The sequence below is a fragment of the Ambystoma mexicanum genome, chromosome 6q (genome assembly GCF_040938575.1).
Source record: "Ambystoma mexicanum isolate Mex_15411 chromosome 6q, UKY_AmexF1_1, whole genome shotgun sequence".
NCBI lineage: Eukaryota > Metazoa > Chordata > Amphibia > Caudata > Ambystomatidae > Ambystoma > Ambystoma mexicanum.
This window is the reverse complement of record NC_090937.1, coordinates 1103663894-1103686105: the sequence shown is the minus strand read 5'-3', so window position 1 is coordinate 1103686105 and position 22212 is coordinate 1103663894. Positions and strand designations below refer to the sequence as shown.

The window sequence follows — 22212 nt, the reverse complement described above, 5'->3', positions numbered from 1 at the left end:
GTACACCTGCTGATCTCTGCCAAGGCTCCCTGGTAGACAGACCTACGACAGGCTGCCGACCGGAGATGGGGACAGCCGCAGAATCACAAAGATAAGCGCCCAGTCTGTTGTCCGCCACCGTCGATGACCGCCGTCGCCGACTGTAGCCGCCCTGCTCCCGTTGCCCAAGAACTTTTGATTCACGGAGGCGCTCGTCCACACCGCGGCCCGCCTTATCCCGCCAGAGAAGGCCAGGCCGTCGACGCACCGAGGAGCATCCGCCGGTGGGTTTCCCGCCACCCGAAGACCACAGAGACGCTGACGACTCAACGCTCTTGCTGGGCTACAGTTCAAACTCTTTGCGGTACAGAACTATCGACATTGAGGTGCCCCACACGCCTCTTCCTTGCAGGACGTTTATGCTTCCCTGTCGACGAGCACCGCTAGGAACGAAGCTGCCATTTCACCGCCGTAGTTCACCGTGTTCATCGCCGGACGTTCGATGACCCATGGCTCCTGCCTTAAAGGGAGTGCACTCAAGAAGGGCCATCGATTTCCCGACGAGGAACTCTACAACACCATGTACTTTGGGGTCAACACCAGGTACTTTGGGGTTGCTGAACTATTGGAAAGATTCTTGTGAACAATATATGGACTGGGCTTGTGATATATCTTTATCCTACAGGTTGCCCAGGTGGGAGGATCTCCAAACAGAACTGTGTCTAACGGTAGAGGCCAGTATTCTGCCTATTGATCTCATCATCTTGCTTTCCACCTATTTCTATTGTTGGTTTCCTTTACGAACTGATTTGTGTGACATTTAACCGTACAGTTGATGCACTTTAATGAGATCTAATAGTAATAGTGGTACCACATAGAACTGTATATTTGCCATTGTAGATAGCCGAGCACAAAGTGAGTTATCGTGATACTGTACATAACCTTGAACATTAATTATATAAAGACTGTGTTTTAACTAATACAGTGTGTGGACATTCCTTTGTATGTGCTTGGGGACTACACTATACTTAAGAACCAACCTGCATCACCTCCTGAGAAGCTAAGCCTTGATTGCTCATCCATTGCTACCACAATAGAGAATCTTGGCTGGGGTCCTCTGTGCCTCTCCTCTACTATATAGAGAGGAGAAGTACAGACTCCCTCTCCAGTCTTTACACTGGTGGCAGCGGTGGGATGCTTATGGTTTTAAGAATCAGTTTATAACCATGCCACTTACAAAATATCTGCACTTTGTTAAATTGAGGTTTAGTTGTGTACAAGATAACTGAATTACAAGCAATGGAGTCTATTGCAAATGGTAAATTGACTAGGATGTGCTTAGAGGCTCTCCAGAGTGCTTGTGAAGCCAGGGAGTTCAACTTTGTGGATACGTCTAGGGCTGAGCTGATAGCTGCCCTGGTGGACTACCAGACTGATGGTGAAACTCTTGAAGGGGGGGGTGCAACCAATGAGGACTCTGCCCCTGGGATTTTTGCTGAATCAGATTCTGGGAATGCCACCATTCCTGCTGCCTCTGTTCCAAACCCCAGCACTGCTCTTCAGGGTGAAGCCCTGACGAATGAACTTTTAAAATTGGAGCTACAATGGGAACAGTTAGCCTTTCAATACAAAGAGTTGGCAACAGAAACTGAGTTGAAGAAAGTGGAGTTGGCACAGCAAGTGATACTCAAAGATAGGGACAGTGAGCACCAGATAATCCAGCTAGAGAAAGCTAGAGTGGAGACTTCAGCTAAACCAGTTGAGAGTGGCAGGTCCCCAGCCACCAAGTTTATGAAAGATTTGGTTGGTATGTTTGTGGAGGGTTCAGATATCCTCCAATGGATTGAAGCGTTTGAAATGGCTTGTGCAATTCATGATGTTGATAAGAGAGATTGGGCTAAGTGTTTGTTAAGCAGAGTGCCTCAGACTGGATATGACTGTATTCTGAAACTGAGTGTGGAAGAAAGGGGTCAGTATGAGTGCATGAAGTCTGCTTTGATTGCCAAGTTTGGCAAGACACCTACCCAATACCTTAAAAGGTTCAGGGATTTTAAGAAGAGAGAAAATGTGTCTTGGGTTTACTGGGTGAGTGCTGCGCACATGAACATGATGGGGTGGATTGATGGTTACAAAGTAAAGACGTTTGTTGAATTGTCCCACATGTGGTGTTTTGAGCATTTTTCTGAAGCCTGTTCACCAGAGCTGCGTCAGTATGTTGCTGACCAGAACATTTTAGATCCCTTTCAGCTGACCAGGCTAGCTGACAAGTGGGTCTCCCACCGGGTGTCCCCTAAGGACTCCAGTGGGAAGGACAAGGACAAAGAACAGGGGACCTCTTAGAAAGCTGAGGAGTCCCAGAAGCAATCACAGTCGGGTAAACCAAAATCTTCCTCTCCTAAAACCCAAAAATCTAGTGGGGTTAAGTCATCTGTGGGTGGGAATAAGAGTAGTGGTCCACCTGCTGCAAAGCAGGCTCCCAGTGGTTCCAGTTCTGCACCCCGCATTCCTGGCACCTGTTGGGAATGTGGGGCTCTGGATCACAAGAAGGGTGACTCCAAGTGTAAAGGTAAGGCACGTGGAGTACAGGCGGTCAGCCTGAGCTACCCTTACCCCATGTCTGAGGTAGAGACCACTGTCCTCCCCTCCTCTACAGGGATCACCTCCAGTGATCCTGTAGAGATTTCCTTAGTGTCCCTTGGGGCCTGGAACAGTACGCGGAAGTACTGGTGACTATCCCACAGAACACCCATAGGTTTGTGAGAAGTGTCCTCTTGAATGGCCAGCCTTCTACTGGTTTGAGAGACACTGGGGCAAGCATGACAATGGTGGACAGGACCCTGCTCAAGCCAGAGGGCTATGTAGGTGATCCTCTGAGAACCACCAGGTTAGCTGGTGGGCCTCCTAAATTATCGCCTGTAGCCTTAGTCACACTTATGATTGGAGACAAGACAGCAAAGCTTCCTGTCCTGGTTCAGGGCAATGTCTCTGCTAACATTTTGTTAGGTAATGATCTAGTAGAGTTGGGGTTGATCTCTGATGGTCTCCCCATGACTGCTGCTGCAGTCACTAGGTCACAGATGACACAGGGTCTGGCTGTGAGTCAGGTAGTCAAGCCAAAGGCAAGGCCTAAGGCAAGAAGACGGAAGAGCAAGAAGCCCACCTCTGTGAAGGGGGCTCCTTCTCTTCCTGCTGTTCATACAGCACCCATTGGGATCCATGCTCCGGATAGGCTGGGTCCAGTAGAAAACCCAAACTCAACTCCTGAGGGAGAAGAGGCAGAAGACTCTCCTGCAGGAGAGGCTCTCAACTCGGAGGACCACCCCGACCTTCAATGCCTGTTGGCTGAAGGGGGACCCTCCCGGGCGGACTTCTGTAAGGGACAGAGAGAGTGCCACTCTCTCGAGGGTCTGAGGAAACAGGCCCTGTCCCAGGCACAAGGAGAATTCCTAGAACATTCTGGATCTATTGGGAGGGTGAGCTCCTAGTTAGTGAGCCCACTAAGCCTGAACCTGGTGCCCTCAAGAGGTTGGTGGTACCCCAGGTTTACAGGCCCTTCCTGCTGCAGTTGGCGCATGAGGTGCCCTTAGCTGGTCATCTTGGTAGCAAGAAGACTAAGCAGAGGCTCTCTACCGATTTCTACTGGCCCCGGATAGGAGTGGAAGTGGAGTCCCACTGCAGGACCTGCCCAATTTCTCAGTTGTCTGGCAAGACTGGAGGCAGTGTCATTGTCCCACTGTAGCCATTGCCAGTGGTTGGCACACTGTTTGAGAGGATGAGCATCAACATTGCCGGTCCCCTTGACCCTCCCACTTCAGGTGGACATCGGTTCATCCTGGTCTTGGTTGATCATGCCACCAGGTACCCTGAGGCTATACCCCTTCGGACTGTTACTGCCAAGGTGGTTGCCAGGGCTCTCCTGGGCATTTTTACCATTGTTGGATTCCCTAAGGAGGTTGTCTCAGACAGAGGATCCAACTTCATGTCTAGTTACATGAAAACCATGTGGAAAGAGTGTGGGGTAACCTACAAGTTCTCCACCTCTTACCATCCCCAGACCAATGGTCTGGTTGAGAGATTTAATAAAACTCTTAAGGGCATGCTAGGCGCTTTGGAAGAGCCCCTAAGGAGGAAATGGGATCTCCTCCTGCCATGCCTGCTGTTTGCTTACAGAGAGGTACCTCAAGAGGGTGTTGGTTTCAGCCCCTTTGAGTTACTCTTTGGACATCCCATGAGGTGGCCCCTTGCTTTGATCAGAGAAGGCTTGGAGGCCACCCCTCCAGGTCCCGCCAAGCAAATGGGGGGCTATGTGTTAGGCCTCAGACGGAGGACGACCCAGATGATGGGTCAGGCAACAGCAAATCTCAAAGCCAGCCAGGAATTGAATAAGTACTGGCATGACCTTAAAGCCTTGCAAGTGGATTGGACTCCGGGACAGGAATTCCTTGTGATGGAGCCTACCAAGCCTAGAGCTTTGGCAGACAAGTGGACTGGACCCTTCAGGATAATCTCCAAGATTGGCAAAGTCAATGATCTGGTTGACATGGGAGTCCCAGGGGAAGGTCCTCAGGTATTCCATGTTAACAGGCTCAATCATTTCCACAGGTGAGCAGAAGTCTCATGCCTCTTGCTAGCTTCAGAGCAAGAAGAGGATGAGAATGATCCCCTTCCTGATTTGCTGCATAGCAACACTCAGGATGGCTCAGTGGAGGGAGTACATCTCTCTCCAGATCTGACGACAGAGCAGCAGAAGGCCTGCAGGGCTTTGCTCCGGCAGGCAGTATGCCTCTCTGTTTTCCTTAACACCAGGCATTACACCCTGGTGTAGGCACGAAATTGACACTGGTGACAGTGTGCCTGTCAAAAGCAGGTACTACCGTATGTCAGATACAGTTAAGAACCACATCCAGGCTGAGGTCGCCAGGATGTTGGATCTGGGTGTTATTGAATCCTCAACCAGTCCCTGGTCCAGTCCAGTGGTCCTTCTCCCCAAGGCAAGTTCCCAGGCAGGCACCAAGGATTGGAGGTTCTGTGTGTACTACCGAGGAGTCAATGCCATCACCAAAACTGACGTGCACCCATTGCCCAGGGCTGATGAGCTTGTGGACACCATAGGTGCTGCCAAATTTGTGAACACCTTTGACCTTACCTCAGGCTAATGGCAAATAACTCTGACGGACCATGCCAAGGAAAAGACGGCATTCTGAACACCTGAGGGACTCTACCAGTTGAGGGTCATGCCTTTTGGGTTGAAGCATGCCCCTACCACCTTCCAGAGATCGGTAACACATGCGCTCAGTGGGCTGGAAGCCTTTTGTGTGGCTTACTTAGACAACATTGTCATCTACAGATCCACCTGGGAAGAGCATTTGACACATCTGGAAAATGTGTTGCAGGCCTTGAAAAGCCATTTTGGGATACCCAGGCCCTGCCATTGGAATCAGTTGATTCTGATATGAAACAAGATGTCCCCTGTGGCCTCTTGCTTTCTATTGCCTGTTACCTTGTTGTCCCAAAGTCCTGGGAAGCCCCGACTCTGTCTCTTCCCCCTGACAGGCTGTTGGGTGGAAGTTCCATATATGGTGTTGTTGTGAAGTCCAGGCCAGACTGGCTGGAGCCTTCCCAGTAACTGTATATTGTGGGTACACCCTGTGGGTGGACCTGGGTGAATGGAGTGTGTGACGAATATGCATTCTGTGTTGTGGATGTCTAGTATCTGGTGTTTGACACAATGACTGAGACAGCCCTGTCTGAAACTGGTATGAATGCAGTGTGGAGTGTTGAATGGCTGGGTACTTGTCCCAATACACATACATTGTTGTGAGTGTCTTGAGAGAAGTGAATGGCCTGAATGCACTATGCACCTGATTGGATGCCTGCCTGCATGAATGCCCTTCTGACCGATTGATTGCCTGAGTGTGACCCAGCAGAAGGAATCGGAGCTCAATTAGTATATCTGGGGGCCTCTCACTGCTGGAATTCGTGTTCAGAAGCTGAAGAGAAACTGGAGTTGAAACTGAAGCTTAATCTTGAAGCCCTGCTGGAAGAGAAGTCTTGCTGTTGCTCTACTTCATCAATCTGAAAGCTGCTGTGTCTCAAAGGACTGACCCAGAGAGGACCTGGTAAGGCACCCTCTTCCCGAGCTACGAGGGACCATCGTGCACCAGCTGATCTTTGCCAAAGCTCCCTGGTAGACAGACCTACGACAGGCTGCCGACCGGAGACGGGGACTACCACAGAATCCCAAAGAGAAGCACCCAGACTGCTGTCCTCCACCGTCGACGACCACCTTCACCGACCGGAGCAGCCGTGCTCCCGTTTCCTAAGAACTTTCGCTTCACGAACGTGCATGTCTACACCGCGGCCCGCCTTATCCCACCGGAGAAGGCCAGGCCGTCGACACACTGAGGAGTATCCGTCGGTGGGTTTCCCTCCACCCAAAGAACACAGAGACGCCGACGACTTGACACCCTTGCTGGGCCACAGTTCTTCAAACTCTTTGCGGTCCAGAACTATCGACATCGAGGTGCCCTGCACGCATCTTCTTTGCAGGAGGTTTACGCTTCCCAGTCGACGAGCATCGCTAGGAACGAAGCTGCCACTACACCGCCGTAGTTCACCGTGTTCATCGCCGGATGTTCAACGACCCGTGGCTCCTGCCTTATAGGGAGTGCACTCAAGAAGGGCCGTCGATTTCCCGACGAGGAACTCTACAACACCAGGTACTTTTGGGTTGCTGAACTATTGGAAAGATTCTTGTGAACAATATATGGACTGGGCTTGTGATATATCTTTATTCTACCGGTTGCCAAGGTGGGGGAGGATCTCCACACAGAACTGTGTCTAACGGTAGAGGCCAGTATTATGCCTATTGTTCTCATCATCTTGCTTTCCTCCTATATCTATTGATGGTTTCCTTTACAAACTGATTTGTGTGACATTTAACCGTACAGTTGATGCACTTTAATGAGATCTAATAGCAATAGTGGTACCACGTAGAACTGTATATTTGCCATTGTAGATAGCCAAGCACAAAGTGAGTTATCGTGATATTCTACATAACCTTGAACATTAATTATATAAAGACTGTGTTTTAACTAATACAGTGTGTGGACATTCCTTTGTGGGTGCTTGGGGACTACACTGCACTTAAGAACCAGCCTGCATCACCTCCTGAGAAGCTAGGCCTTGATCGCTCGTCCATTGCTACCACAATAGAGAATCTTAGCTGGGGTCCTCTGTGCCTCTCCTCTACCATATAGAGAGCAGAAGTACAGACACCCTCCTCCAGTCTTTACATTTCCCAAGATGGCGAGCAGAGTAAGCGAGCGCCAAAGGGAAGAGCATTTATTTCTGAGGAATTCTCTCCCCTAAGAATATCTGTATTTTGGCTTGATGAGTGTGAGTATATGTTGGGCAAAACATCATACAAAAAACAGGGATAACATTTGAATTTCTATTTTGTTTTATACAAACCCTTATTTTCATTTTAGGATTAGTTTTCACCAAAAAGAGGATCTTTAGCAGAAACCTTAAAACTATAAGTCAGGGCAGGTGTTGCCCACCACTGAGATGGAAGAGCTCTCTCCTCCCCTCATTTACAACTATGTCGGGTCCTCCTGAATCCCATCATAAGGATATATAAGTATTTGAAACTGCTAAGTATATAGATGCAACCAAACACATTCTTATCGATCCTTTGCAAATGAAAGGACTGACAGCTAGCTCCATGACACTGCACTATGCTGCGGATTGGTGCAAGACAGGCACGCACGTTGATGTGATTCCAGCACTATCGCATGAACAGCACACTGCATAGTATCAGTGACTCGGGGTTCGATAGACAATGAACTGAGCTGCCCACTTCTCTCCACTCGGTACCTATTACTGTGCTAAAGGAAGAAGCACTGGGTCTTTCACCCTTGCCTGTTTTAGGCTAGGGATTAGCAAGACACGCATGGTGGGCCTAAGCAGGGACAGCGTGACTGCCTCCTGGACAGGATTGGTGGTTCACTCTGTTTTGTCAGGCAGGACTGGGACAGTTAGGACAACATATGTGTGGGACAAAGCAACACAACAAGTGTATGTGTGTGGTGTGTGTGTGTGTGTAGGCACTTTTGCAGAGATCCAACATCCCATATCCAGTCTCGGAGCTACAGGCAATTTTCCTTGGTCCCCCGCTCCACCCCTATCCCTCAATTGTGTGCGGCACTCGGCTCCATCTGGCAAGCAAATCACTACGTCTCAGCCAAGCTGGAGTTTCGCAAACTTGCCAGGGAATTAAAAAAAGCTATCGCCCAAGCGAAAGCCACCTCTCTCAACATTAGGATTGCCAAATGAGATACCAAAGAGATCTTTCCCATCTTTAAGGAATTAGAAAGAGCTACTCCACCCCCTCAAACTATCACCAAAGATGAAGCCCGGTGTAACGGTATACAATCAGCCATGCTGAGTAAACTAGACACCCTGCACAGCAAAATCGAAGCCAACCAACAGACAGTGGCCCTACCCACGCCACTTCACCCACTGCATAAAACCTGTGGCACACCTCTCTTCTCCTTCAAGGAGATCAATGAACTGAATGTTATCGCCCTCATGAATAGCATCAAACCGTCCGATTGTAAAGGGGAAATCTGCCCGGCCCCTCTCATCAAAGACTGCGCTGCCACACTCGCCACCATATCCCCTAAAGTTATGGTTCGTCCAACAGTGACTGGTCACAGGTCCACCCTTAAGAACCACTTTATCTCCCAGCAGAGAGCCCCGGAGTCTTAGAATCTCGCCCATATGATCCCCAACCACTAACATTGCATGTCTGTACATATCTGCCTTGCGCTGTTCCCTTTTGATGTTGATAGCTCTCTTCCTACCACCTTCATACCCCCTGGATTTAATCTGTTAACTACTATATATAATGACTTCGTAAAGCACACAACAATGGGGCTGCTTTGGCAAACAATATGCTCCTTGGGCAGTGCTTCTTGGCAAAGCACTGTCCATTTTCGATTAAATACAATACATGCAAATACAAATGTGTAAGCTAAATGGATTTATGCATACTGAAATGGACCATGGTGAGTGTTAACGGAAGTCTTTCACTAACCTGACCACCTAACATCCTGATATTATGCCCATTTAAAAGCCAGCTTGGTATAAATAGTGGGGTCTTGTGTCTAATCAAAGAGCTAACCTAGAAAACAGAGGGCCAGAGGACATTTTACTAGGGTAATGCCCTTACTCTATATACTTTTTAACACAAAACATCGGGCAAGACACATCTGTCTCATAACTTGTTATAGCCAGTTAGGATCCAGTTTACAAAAACCACAATGGTTAGGGCAAAGGAGCAAGAAGGACAAGGCTGTGGCGAAGGACAGAAAGGATACAATGAAATTCTAACTGTCCATACCTCATATGCACACCTCCAGCTAGGTACCACTGATGTACCGCTTATCAAATAGAGATAGAACAAGAGATAAAACTAGCAACTTCCACATGTGGTAATACATTCAGCCTTGTTTTGTCCTTAACCACTCTCTTCCGCTGTGTGTGCGTATTTGGAAGAGACAAAGAGCCAATTAGTTAATTAAAAACAGTGCACCAGTGATCCAAAACTCAGACATCTACTAGGGTGTATACAAGTTTAATAACCTTGAGATTGTCTGCTGACCCTGGTGTGCTGGGGTTTAAAATGATACAAACAACAAAAAGACCATGTGTGTATAACACAACAACACAAAGACATTACAATCTCCACTCTCCGTCTCAAGATGCAATTAGTTGTCGGAGGGTGCGGTTGAGTAAAAAGGTTGCTAAAACTACAAAGTAGGCCAAATGTATGTCTCTTGAGTGTAGCAACCACAGTCGACCGGTTTCAGTGGCAGTATCAGTCGGCCCATTTTCATTAGGACAGTCTTCAGTTTCCGTGAACTCGTTAAGTCAATAAAGTACTCGACAAATTGTAGAAACATAAACAGGACACGTGGATATATACTTTACCACCTTGTCAATGGTTTCATGGGACTGGCTCAGTCAAGGAGGGAACCTATGGGCAGATAAAATACACCACAGTCACCTATGGGCTAATAACTGCCAAACGAATGGCTATGAATCAGCACACTATTAACTGCTATTCATATACTCAAAATTGCTGGTAGTAATGCCACACTTTACCAAAGATGGATTCAATTAAACGTTCATTTCTACTGTTTTAAAATATTTTTCATTATTGGTAGCTGCAAGGTTACCAAGTAGCTTCTATACCCGTCAACATATAAGCCTAAGTTTTGCAGGGTATCAATCATCTCAGTATGGATAGGTGGAATTCCCACAGTATTAGTATGGATCTATATGGGCCCTCTCTAGAGTATCATACTTGGGCCCTTACTGCCTTCATACATGCTTCCTTCTCGGCCAGGTTTGTCCCAGCCTGCCTCAAAGAAGCCTGGTTACGCCCCCTGCTAAAGAAACCCTCACTTGACCCTACATTTCCCGGCAACTACAGGCCCATAACCACTGTTCCATTACTGCTAAAAATCCTGCACAAAGCAGCTTACCTACAAGTCCAACAGTTCCTCAAAACCAATAGCCTGCTCGGCTTCTGACAGTCTGGTTTTTGCCTGGGCCACCGAACCGAAACAGCCCTACTCGGCTTAAAAAAACAGATGGATGACGTTAGGGACTCTGATAAACCTGCTCTACTCCTCCTCCTTGACCTGTCAGCGGCCTTTGACCTTGAAGACCATAAAACCCTCTGCCACCACCTCTCATCTTCAGCACATTTCTCCCCCAATGCCAGAGCATGGATCACCTTATTCCTGCAAGGCAGAGCCATGAGAGTTTTCTCCGACCAAGCCTTCGCTAAACCCGGCATCATCCAATGTGCAGTGCCACAGGGTTCATGCATATCCCCTACACTATATACCACCTCCACCAGACCCCTCTTTAACATTCTGGACTCATGGGGCATTACATATACTAACTATGCTGATGACACACAAGTCCTCCTCCCCTTATCTGGTGACTATGAGTCTGACACCAAGACCCTCCATGCTCCCTACTCTACCATCCAAGCCTGGATGGCAGAGAACTGGCTGTGCCTTAACGGGGACAAGACAGAAGTTCTCCTGATTGGATCAACTGAAACACTAAAGAAATTGGACAACCAATACCTGGTCTTCACTATTGACAACCTTCAAATTCCAGTTTCTCATGCTGTAAAAATCCTCAGAATCTACCTACTAGCCACCAGTTTCTTGCACAGGTTTTTTTCATGTAAATCTGTCCAGCAGTTTATGTTTTGGGCGACAGCAAATATTCCCAATGGTAGTGTGTATGGGCAATGCCATTTTTCGACCTCCCTTATCACTTTTCCCTCTTAACAAAACTTCAAGAAACATTTCCAAACAATTCAGATGTCAGGAGGAGTGTATGGTGGGAGTGAGGTATAGTTGCTTTGAAAATGGTTACAATGTAACCATAACATTCTTTTCCATTGTAACCATAACATCCCTTCAACTACATTGTTTTCAGTGAATTTCAGAGGATTTTATAAAGGAAGGTTAACCATAACTTTGACAATTGTTTGTTGATATGCGCTATCCATTTGTGTCCATGCCCAGCAGTCACTCAGCCTGGGACATGGTCATCAGCCAAGAGCCATGTTCCGTTTCAGTGAGCCTACCTGCTGTGACCCCTAGGCATGTCCTCCAGCCACATCCTGAGCACAATGAGAATACCTACAATGCCAACTGGTCATGACGTGGAGCCATAGCATGGTATAGTGACTTAAACTGTAATGCCCGTTTGGCATGGCCAGACAAGTAATGGTGCAAAGAGCAGTCCCTTTGGCCATGGTCCAAGTCCAGTTAACCTACAGTTCCTGCTGGACATGGTGTGTGTTCATACCCAGCAGCCACTGTGCAAGGGTATGACTTTTGGCCATGCCTCGAGCAGATTGATCCTACCTGGAGTGCCCAAACTGACATAAGTGAGTAGTATGAGAAATGTAGAAAGTTTAACCTTCGCCATTATTGTGTGGCAAATGATCATTCAATATGTAGCTGCCCAAAGAGCTCATTGAAAAGCGTTCAGATAATGCCAGCGTCTGCAAGTAATAGGGAAGGAACTAGTGGGTATTATCCATCATTCTCAACTTTCTAGGTATTTGCCAATGTCTAATTCTCCTTCTTATTTTTACCAATAAGTCAATGTAGTGGTGCATCCCAGGACTATTCCGTTGTTGAAGATTCTCATTGCCAGGAAATGTGTGGATGCATCGTTTGGAGAACATTGTGGTATTCAGGAGATTCGGAAGTCTTGAAAATAAACTCTATAGCCAGTTGATGGATAGGGACTTACTTAAGGAATGATTACCCATCAATGGGTCCTATTGATCCACATTTATAAATAGTTGCTCAAAAAAGAATTGTCTTTGAGTAAATTGATTCCCCTCTTCATCCACATATTTTAAGAATGGTGTGGCTTGTAAAACATAACCCAAATGTAAACAATTAGATCCCAATCTGTTTTCTGTGAAACCTGCTATGCTCAATCCAGTATTGAAATTCCCCAGATGAAGATGGAGTCTGATAATAGCTGGTGGGTTCAAAATCAGCAAAAAGGCAAGTCAGAATATCAGGACTTTGCAGATCATTTTGATGTGAAAGAAGTAGGTAAATTACCCCTGCTTCTATCCAATGATTGTTGAATAGCATTAGTATCAGGTGTGGTTTGGAAATAGTTGTAGGATGAACTACTTTCCTAGTAGTGGCAGGAATATGTTCTAGTCTAAAAAAGATGAGGAAGAACATTTTGGGAGCTCAACAATATCACTATTAATAGTCGTTAGTCTAAAGCCTTATTCCAGGTGCTCTTTGATAAGCTAACCATTAAATGCGGCACTTTGCAAATATTACAGGGCTGATACAGCCGTCATGCAGTCAGGGATGTACCTGACTTTGTCTAGGCGGCCGTGGGCTAGACCTGGACAGGCAATGCCTGACTTCCGCATCACGTGCCCTGAGCGCTAGTTGACGCTGGACACATGATCTTATTAGCATCACGTGACGTGCAACCGGAATACTATTTCCGTTCTGCGAGACACGGAGTACATTTGATTACTTTCTACGGACGCAGTGAATTATAGAGAGCGGATCTAGCGAGTCTCAAATAAGTAAATCCTCAGCTGTTCTGGCCCTATACTTTAGAACCAGCTATTTCTCAACACGGGAGCACGAGCTTTGCCCCGTGTATGGGAATTTAACACTGGTCTGCTGTGGCGGCATAGATAGCCATGAAAGACTTGCTGTCCATTCTTGTGTCTACCTCATAATATACTTCATCTGCAATCATATCATTGGCGTTCTCTTTTCCCCATAGACAGAGAGTACCTGGCCTGGATCACAGTGCACTACAACTACCAGGAGAACACTTGTTGCACATATCTTCAGACCTCACAGGGATATCGGTAATAAGGTTAGTTTAAACCAAGTTGTTGCCTTATGCCGTCTCCCTTGTTTACGCAGATGGGGCCCAAGTATGATACTCTAGAGAGGGCCCATATAGATCCATACTAATACTGTGGGAATTCCACCTATCCATACTGAGATGATTGATACCCTGCAAAACTTAGGCTTATATTTTGACGGGTATAGAAGCTACTTGGTAACCTTGCAGCTACCAATAATGAAAAATATTTTAAAACAGTAGAAATGAACGTTTAATTGAATCCATCTTTGGTAAAGTGTGGCATTACTACCAGCAATTTTGAGTATATGAATAGCAGTTAATAGTGTGCTGATTCATAGCCATTCGTTTGGCAGTTATTAGCCCATAGGTGACTGTGGTGTATTTTATCTGCCCATAGGTTCCCTCCTTGACTGAGCCAGTCCCATGAAACCATTGACAAGGTGGTAAAGTATATATCCACGTGTCCTGTTTATGTTTCTACAATTTGTCGAGTACTTTATTGACTTAACGAGTTCACGGAAACTGAAGACTGTCCTAATGAAAATGGGCCGACTGATACTGCCACTGAAACCGGTCGACTGTGGTTGCTACACTCAAGAGACATACATTTGGCCTACTTTGTAGTTTTAGCAACCTTTTTACTCAACCGCACCCTCCGACAACTAATTGCATCTTGAGGCGGAGAGTGGAGATTGTAGTGTCTTTGTGTTGTTGTGTTATACACACATGGTCTTTTTGTTGTTTGTATCATTTTAAACCCCAGCACACCAGGGTCAGCAGACAATCTCAAGGTTATTAAACGTGTATACACCCTAGTAGATGTCTGAGTTTTGGATCACTGGTGCACTGTTTTTAATTAACTAATTGGCTCTTTGTCTCTTCAAAATACGCACACACAGCGGAAGAGAGTGGTTAAGGACAAAACAAGGCTGAATGTATTACCACATATGGAAGTTGCTAGTTTTATCTCTTGTTCTATCTCTATTTGATAAGCGGTACATCAGTGGTACCTAGCTGGAGGTGTGCATATGAGGTATGGACAGTTAGAATTTCATTGTATCCTTTCTGTCCTTCGCCACAGCCTTGTCCTTCTTGCTCCTTTGCCCTAACCATTGTGGTTTTTGTAAACTGGATCCTAACTGGCTATAACAAGTTATGAGACAGATGTGTCTTGCCCGATGTTTTGTGTTAAAAAGTATATAGAGTAAGGGCATTACCCTAGTAAAATGTCCTCTGGCCCTCTGTTTTCTAGGTTAGCTCTTTGATTAGACACAAGACCCCACTATTTATACCAAGCTGGCTTTTAAATGGGCATAATATCAGGATGTTAGGTTGTCAGGTTAGTGAAAGACTTCCGTTAACACTCACCATGGTCCATTTCAGTATGCATAAATCCATTTAGCTTACACATTTGTATTTGCATGTATTGTATTTAATCGAAAATGGACAGTGCTTTGCCAAGAAGCACTGCCCAAGGAGCATATTGTTTGCCAAAGCAGCCCCATTGTTGTGTGCTTTACGAAGTCATTATATATAGTAGTTAACAGATTAAATCCAGGGGGTATGAAGGTGGTAGGAAGAGAGCTATCAACATCAAAAGGGAACAGCGCAAGGCAGATATGTACAGACATGCAATGTTAGTGGTTGGGGATCATATGGGCGAGATTCTAAGACTCCGGGGCTCTCTGCTGGGAGATAAAGTGGTTCTTAAGGGTGGACCTGTGACCAGTCACTGTTGGACGAACCATAACTTTAGGGGATATGGTGGCGAGTGAGATGTGGAACCATGATGATGAACGAACGCTAGTGAGAGGCAATATAAGACAGAGAGAAATTGGTTAGGTTGAGACATTGCAGTACGCGGAGATTCGTTTCCAGAGTTAAATGTAATCAGGTGCTGTGGGGGTTTAAACACAAGGAGCAGATATTTGAATATGGAATACGTTTGTATGGATAGACAATGGTAAAGCATAGGGGTGTGATGAGCATTTTGGTGGAATGAAAGGTGAAATGGGGACCGATTTTATGAATGTTCAAGATGTCAAAAGTGGCAGCTGTAGAAGTGGAATTGAGGAATTGTCTGGTTGCTTGCTAAGAGAATTTACGGAGCCTTGGTGGGTGGGAAAAGGAGGCTTGGAAAATGGATAAAAGAGAGGCAGAGAAATATCACTACAGATTTTAAAGAACTGGTCTTCATGCAATGCAGTACATTCCAGTAACAGATAGCGCATAGCCAGTTAGTGATATGGGAGGACAGCCAAGGGGCAAAGGAGAAGGTGAGCATGGTTTGAATATCATTGGCATATAGTTGATATGAAAATCCAAAAGAGGTGGAGTATACCAAAAGGGGAAGTGTATAGTGGGAGGAAGATGGAACCTAGACCAGACCCTTGTGGGACCTCTATGAGGAGGGGATAGCAGAGGATGTAGCTTAGTTGGACAAAAAATAGTAAAGGAGCAATGAGAAAGGTACAAGGCCATCGAAGCAAAGATGGTATCCTAGAGGAAATGGATAAGTCTTATGAAGCAAGGGTTGGTCAACTATGTCAAATGTGGTAGTGTGATCAAGGAGAATGAGTATATATGACAAACAGCAATGAGGGCGTTGGTGATGTGGACACATTCTCTCCCTATAGAGCAATGGTCAGAAACCTTTGGCTCGCAGACATTTCGGACTGCAACTCCTATCAGCCCAAGCCAGCGTAGTCAATGGTAAATGATAATGGGAGAAATAGTTCAAAACATCTTGAGGACCACAGATTGCAGCCCCTTGAAATAGAGTGTTCACTGCAAAACCAAGTTTGGAGGAGATGTTACAGAATCCGTTTACCTCCAGCAGTCAGTGAAGCGGTTGAAGACTGCATTTCTGAGAACTTTGGAATAGTGAGGCAGGAGAGACAGTCAATATTTGGCTTGGAGTCAGTGGTGGCTTTCCTCAATATGGATATCAAATCGAACACTTTCCAGCACAACAATTTATACACAATCTAACACTTTCTTTAGAGGCGGTAAAAGGCCCAAAGCTAAATAGCTCAAACTCCAAAAATATGTCTTTGGAACAACGACACATTTCACATAAGGTTGATGGCAGTTGGATGGGACCTGCTGGAAGTCATAAACCATGTCAAATACCTGAGCACAACGAATGATTATCAGAGTTGCAATACACAATGTTTGTACATACAGATAGACAGACACAGAACATACCTAGTTAAAATGAAATGCACTGATTAAACAAAGACTGACTGGAAACAAGACAACGCTGAGCAGGCAGGGTTTGATAGCCAGTCACGTGCTTAGAGGCCGGAATCCAGCATGAAGCGTGATATAAATGAGCAATTTAAAAATGTTTAAGCATGTGCCAAGCCCTACCCGGGCATGTATATGGCACACAAATGTTACTTTTTTAAGTGGGTTAATCAATGCTTAGAGATTGAATGAACTAGTTGCAGAAGAGAAATGCTTATCGCTGCTTGAGAACTGCTATATAAACATTCCAACTACTTGATAATTGCTTGATCAATGTTAAGCAGACATTCGTTTTTGTCTAGGGAGGATCCCAGGCTGTTCTATGGCAATCCCATTATATCTAATCCTGAAGCCGTGACAGCTCTCCCTCGCAGTGGTAGCTAGATTGTGTTGTCTGACTTTGTTTGGCAGATCATGGTTTGCTGAGGGAATCTTATTGTTAACTGTAATGAGCGAGGAGCTATTCAGTGATTAGTACAGAATGATGCGTGCATATTGGCAAAATGGAAGATCACTGTTAAATCAGTTAAATGTGTAGTTCTCCACAGCCTTCAGATATAAACGAATCTATTAAGCAGTAAAAGCCAATCTACAAAAAAAAGAAAAAGAAAAACTTTGTATCATGACAAACATCTGTAGGTGAATATATGCAAGTTTCTGACCCGGGATTTTACATGCAAATTGTCACTTTGTCGGGTTGAATACACCTACGTGAAGTTACGCTTCAATCAGTTACCAATGAAGTCGCAGGCTGTTGCGAAAGATTCCTCCTTGCATATGACTCTAGAGATTCTGTAAAGGCACCATGCAGGTGGACACATCAAAGCATATGCTGATTAGGTATCTGGTGCTCAGGGCTATCAGACATGACATTGTGTCTTTGTTGAAGATAAAGGGGATCATTTTGATGGACTGTCTCGAAATCGTCCATTTTGTTGTTTGAGACTTTTAGCACGCAGCTAGACCTCCTCAGGGTCTGGTGTGTTTGAAAATCACAACAGACAATTTTGAAATATTTAAGTTTTACGATGTATCTGTATCATGCATCTATATCATGCATCTATATCAAGCACCAAAATAATATGATGCACCAAAATAATGTATATCTTCTACACAAACTGTACATGTACACACCTGAGTTTGATGTCAGTTTTTTTATATGCATAGGAAACATGCAGGAGATGTACGTTTCGTACATGTACACAACTTTACGTTTGAAAACTAACATCAAAGTCAGGGAAGCAGGACTGACTTTGGTGTGAGTTTGCATGTGTTTGCATTGCATTCGATATTTAGGAGATGTGAATTGTGTCCATGTACGAAATGTAAAACTCTGATACACCTCCTATCCTGACCAGACTGATATATCTTTCTTCAGAAGCCCCAATGTCACAAGTCATTTTTTAGTACTCTGGTTTCAAGTAAGTGTCTGTACTTACTCATGGGCGTAACAGACACCGCTGCAACTGGTGTGGTACAGGTCACCCTCAATATTTAGGAACCCTAACCTGTCAGCAGTCATGTGGATGTCACTAGGTGGCAGGAATAGCAGGGGCCCTCAATCCATGTTTTGCATCCCACATTCCCATTTCGTGTTACGCCACTGTACTTACTTATCTTCAAGATCTCAGCATAGCCCTGCCTCATTGATTCAACTCCCAGCTGGCCACTTTGTCTCTCAACCTCTTTTGGGAGTTCTTTACCAGACAGGTACAGGTCAATCAACGCCATCTTTGAATTCCCAGATATGTGTGGTTTTTCAGAAGTTCGGATCTGTCAAACAAAATACAAAATAAGGAAACATGATGAAGGTAAGTTTTCTCTAAACCAAGTGTGCAGTTTGAATTGTATATGAAACACAGATATGAACCAAACCATCAAGATAAAGGTGCATGGGGGGGTCTTGCAATAGGCTCTTGCAGCTGTAAAATGTCCTTGAGCCACCAGCCTCATAAGCATTTTTATTGCGCGGATGCTCTTTTCTAGCCGGCAATCAGCACCTCTTGTCCTTAACCTAGTACCCTACTCATTTCCTTATTACGGCTGAGAGGATATGAGCAGGACAAGGTCGCAATCCAATTTCCCTTTCCCACGTGAACGGTGTAAGCAAGCTTTCATCACAGTGCACGCAGGAAGATCTGGGCGCCCCTGAGGAAGCTTCAGCTTTGGAGGTCGAAGTGAGCGGCTATCCCGGCTATCAGACACTGTGAGCCAGAAGCTGAAAGAAGAAGGCAGCTAGTTCAGGTATCACTAGGGATGGAGAATCTGGGGGTTGAAGCTGTGTGTATGTCGCAAGGCGCCTTCAAGGTAAGTCCGGGTATGGGTGGGGGATATGGTTGGGCTAGGAATGCAGCCATGTTGACTATTTGGCCAAAATTAGAAATTGGTTTCAAACGGATTGATGACATCACCACACCATGTGCACACAGACATCATTCATCATTGAGGCAATCAACTAAAATTCGCACCAGAAGAGAGTCTTCTGTTGTCCTGGTTGTGGCCATATTTGGAAGGGAACTCCTAGTACCGGACTTGCCTCAGAGTTAGGAAATGTAGGTCACTTCCCCGGCACAGAGAACGGAGTGTTGCAGATTTCACACCCATGCCCGTCATACCAAAGTGGTAAAAAAGCAGCTTTCATCAAACAGTTAAAAGGAATCAATGCTGAACGCAGCAACTCAGCACTTGACGCAACAAATTGAAAAAGTAGGACGCCACACAGAAAGAGGCAAGTATCATCTGAATATATTTGTGGATTCTTGAGTCTGACTGAGTCTAGGTCATGAGGCTTCTTGAATCACAGCGGTTCCACATGGCCCAGATTACCTGCTATTCTTCAACAGTGTGTAGGGTCTATTGGCCTCATTGCGAGTTTGGCAGTATTTTGGTGGTAAATCCACTGGAATACCGCCAAATGGAATTACTGTTACCGCCACTTGGTCACGTGGGTTTACCAAAGGATTAGAAGTGGTGGTAGGTGGTGTAATCCCCCATCTTCTGGAGTCCATAGGACTCCATTCGGGATTATTGGCAGAATTACCACTGGTGGAATTACTGAGTGGTATTTCTGCCGATTTTTGGAAGAACGTGGAGGGTTCATCTCCAGCTTAATGCAGGAGGTGAATCCTCCACTTTTCCACCAATAATTGGCAGAATTACCAGTCCGTAGTCCTGCTGGTGGTAATTCCGCCAAAACCTGTAATTTGGCAGTGCAGGAAAAATTGAGGTAACAGATTTACTTCCACTTTTTTCCTGCACCACCCAAATCGTAATGAGGCCCATCATGTCTGGAAATGGAACTCCCTCTGTAGTCCCAAGCTATATCCTAGTAAAAACTACTTCCAATGTACTGGGTCATCTTGTAACATATGTTCTAGTTGAGTTGTACACATGTAATGTGTGGCAACATGTAGAGACTTCTGGTAATTAATATTCAGTATCAGTCATCAGTTCAATTCTCACTGTTAGTGACCCAGAGATTAGGGGAAAAGGCACTTAGTCCCCAAAAGCACTTATGGAAGAGATGAAGATGTTTATAAAATGATGCATGAGGTTTTTACAGATTTATTTAATGGGTTTTGTATAGAAACATGAGGCTGCTTAAAAGCTCATTCAGATCTCTTTAAGACCCAGTATATAAGCATAACATCGAGAATGCAGATGGGCCCAGCAAACAGCGCATGAGCTTAGCGACGCGCTTAAGATCTGCACCAGAATGTACTCAATTCATTCCGAAGTAAGACAGGACCAGAGCATTTCCAGCAGGATTAGACCAGCCCCGGCTAGATGCTCATTCACCGGCCTACTGTAGCAGTCCCCAGCTTTAGGCTAACTGCTGCCCACAATATTTACTGGGAATAATAGAGGGGAAGGATATAAACCTTTCGACTCCGTAAAGATGGAAGTGAAAAGAAAGATGAGGGTCAACTCAAGGACCTGTTGAAAGGATAATCTCCATTGGTTCTGACAGGTCATCATATTATGACTGCTAAAAGGTTACTGTTACATATTCTTACATAATATAATTATAATATAAGCAAGTGGGAATCCTGTCAACTTTTTACTAGGACCCTGGAACTCACAGAGGCCAGGAGAATCCAGGCTCAGTGGACAAGGGAAAAACTGTGAAAAGCCCAACTCCATCGAAAGGGCAAGCCAGCGGCAGACCTGGCGGTCATGGGCCTGTGCATGGGCCTGTACAAAGAGAAACTAGTCTCCCTATATTGTGCCCCTAAGAGGAAATGACTGCCAGATATGCTACTCAACAGCCCTGAAAATACTAGGTGCCTTCTGGATCCCTTCCGACTCCTTTGAACGTGGGTTTCACTAGCATGCTAACAGTGAGACGATTAAATCATGGTAAGATTCCCCTTCCCCTCCACTGACAACCTGGGCACCTATCTGTGGAGTGGATTTGGTGTTATTAATTTCCATCTTGTATACTCAGCCATGTGCCCCCATGAGGTTGTGATATAAGAGAGTATAATGGCATTTTTCTCTGCAGTATGTTTAACTTTATTGGGTGAAATCGGTGAGACCTGCAGTAATCATCTACTCTGCAGGTAATATGATAATATGAGGAGTGCAGCCGCGCGTGCAGTATTTTCTCCATTGTGGGCCAGTTTATTGCAAACGTCCTAGCTATACGTGATCACAGTCGGGCCAACTGATTGGTATGGTAAGCTTGTTCGATTTTAGTAACATCCCTTTTGAGAGGTTCCATGTGAAAGATTTTGTCGCAAAAATATCGCCATACAAAAATGTTGCCATATTTTTGCGGCGAAAATAACACATGGACCCTGCGGGGGACACCCCCGCAAACCCTGCATCATTTTTTATGTGTGGTGGACACCCCCTCAACCCCTGCACCTAATATTTTCGACACCAAAAATATCGCCTATGGCCGTTCCCGACGACCATATGTACGGTGATATTTTTGGTGGCGAATATATTACCTGATACCTTTTGAGAGCAGCTAGAGTTAGGGAAGAGACAACCCGCTTCGGCACATTTCAGCAAACATGTATCATAAAGGGGCTCTGGAATTTTGAAGCAGAACCAGCCCCATGTATGATGACAAAAGTATAACCCAATTTAAAGACTCACTGTTTGCAATGTAGGTCACTGTTGGATACGCCTTAATTTGCAGGTGCTAACTTCATGTTCCAGTCTTTTAGTTTTTCTCTGCCGCCTGATCATGGCCTGTGCAAGCACTAGGCGAGCAAGGCACTTGCCTAGAGCAATGTTATTGCAGGCTCTGCTCTCTCAATGTGTATGTTTCAATTAGCAGTAGTAGTTTACTTTCCCGTTCTGAAAATGTTTCAATCAAGGGGTGCACTCAATGTAACTGTGGTAACACCAACAACAAAAAAAAGTTCCAAACAAATTTGAAATGTAGATTGAGCAATTTAATTTCCAATGTAATGCACTACAAAGCCTTGCATGCAGTACATTAACATTAGACTTGATGGTGGGCTGGGTCACCTGTGGAAATTACTTCATGATCTATCATTTTAT

General features: G+C 45.4%; 1 protein-coding gene across 2 annotated transcripts in view; it reads right to left on the bottom strand.

Annotated features, from left to right (window-relative positions):
- LOC138516493 (uveal autoantigen with coiled-coil domains and ankyrin repeats-like) overlaps positions 1 to 22212 on the bottom strand; it is a 523628-nt gene that overhangs the window by 397065 nt on the left and 104351 nt on the right. For both annotated transcript variants that reach the window (XM_069631668.1, XM_069631667.1), the window contains exon 2: positions 18309 to 18468. In XM_069631668.1, coding sequence (XP_069487769.1) covers positions 18309 to 18468 — 160 coding nt within the window. The remainder of the gene's footprint in view (positions 1 to 18308; positions 18469 to 22212) is intronic.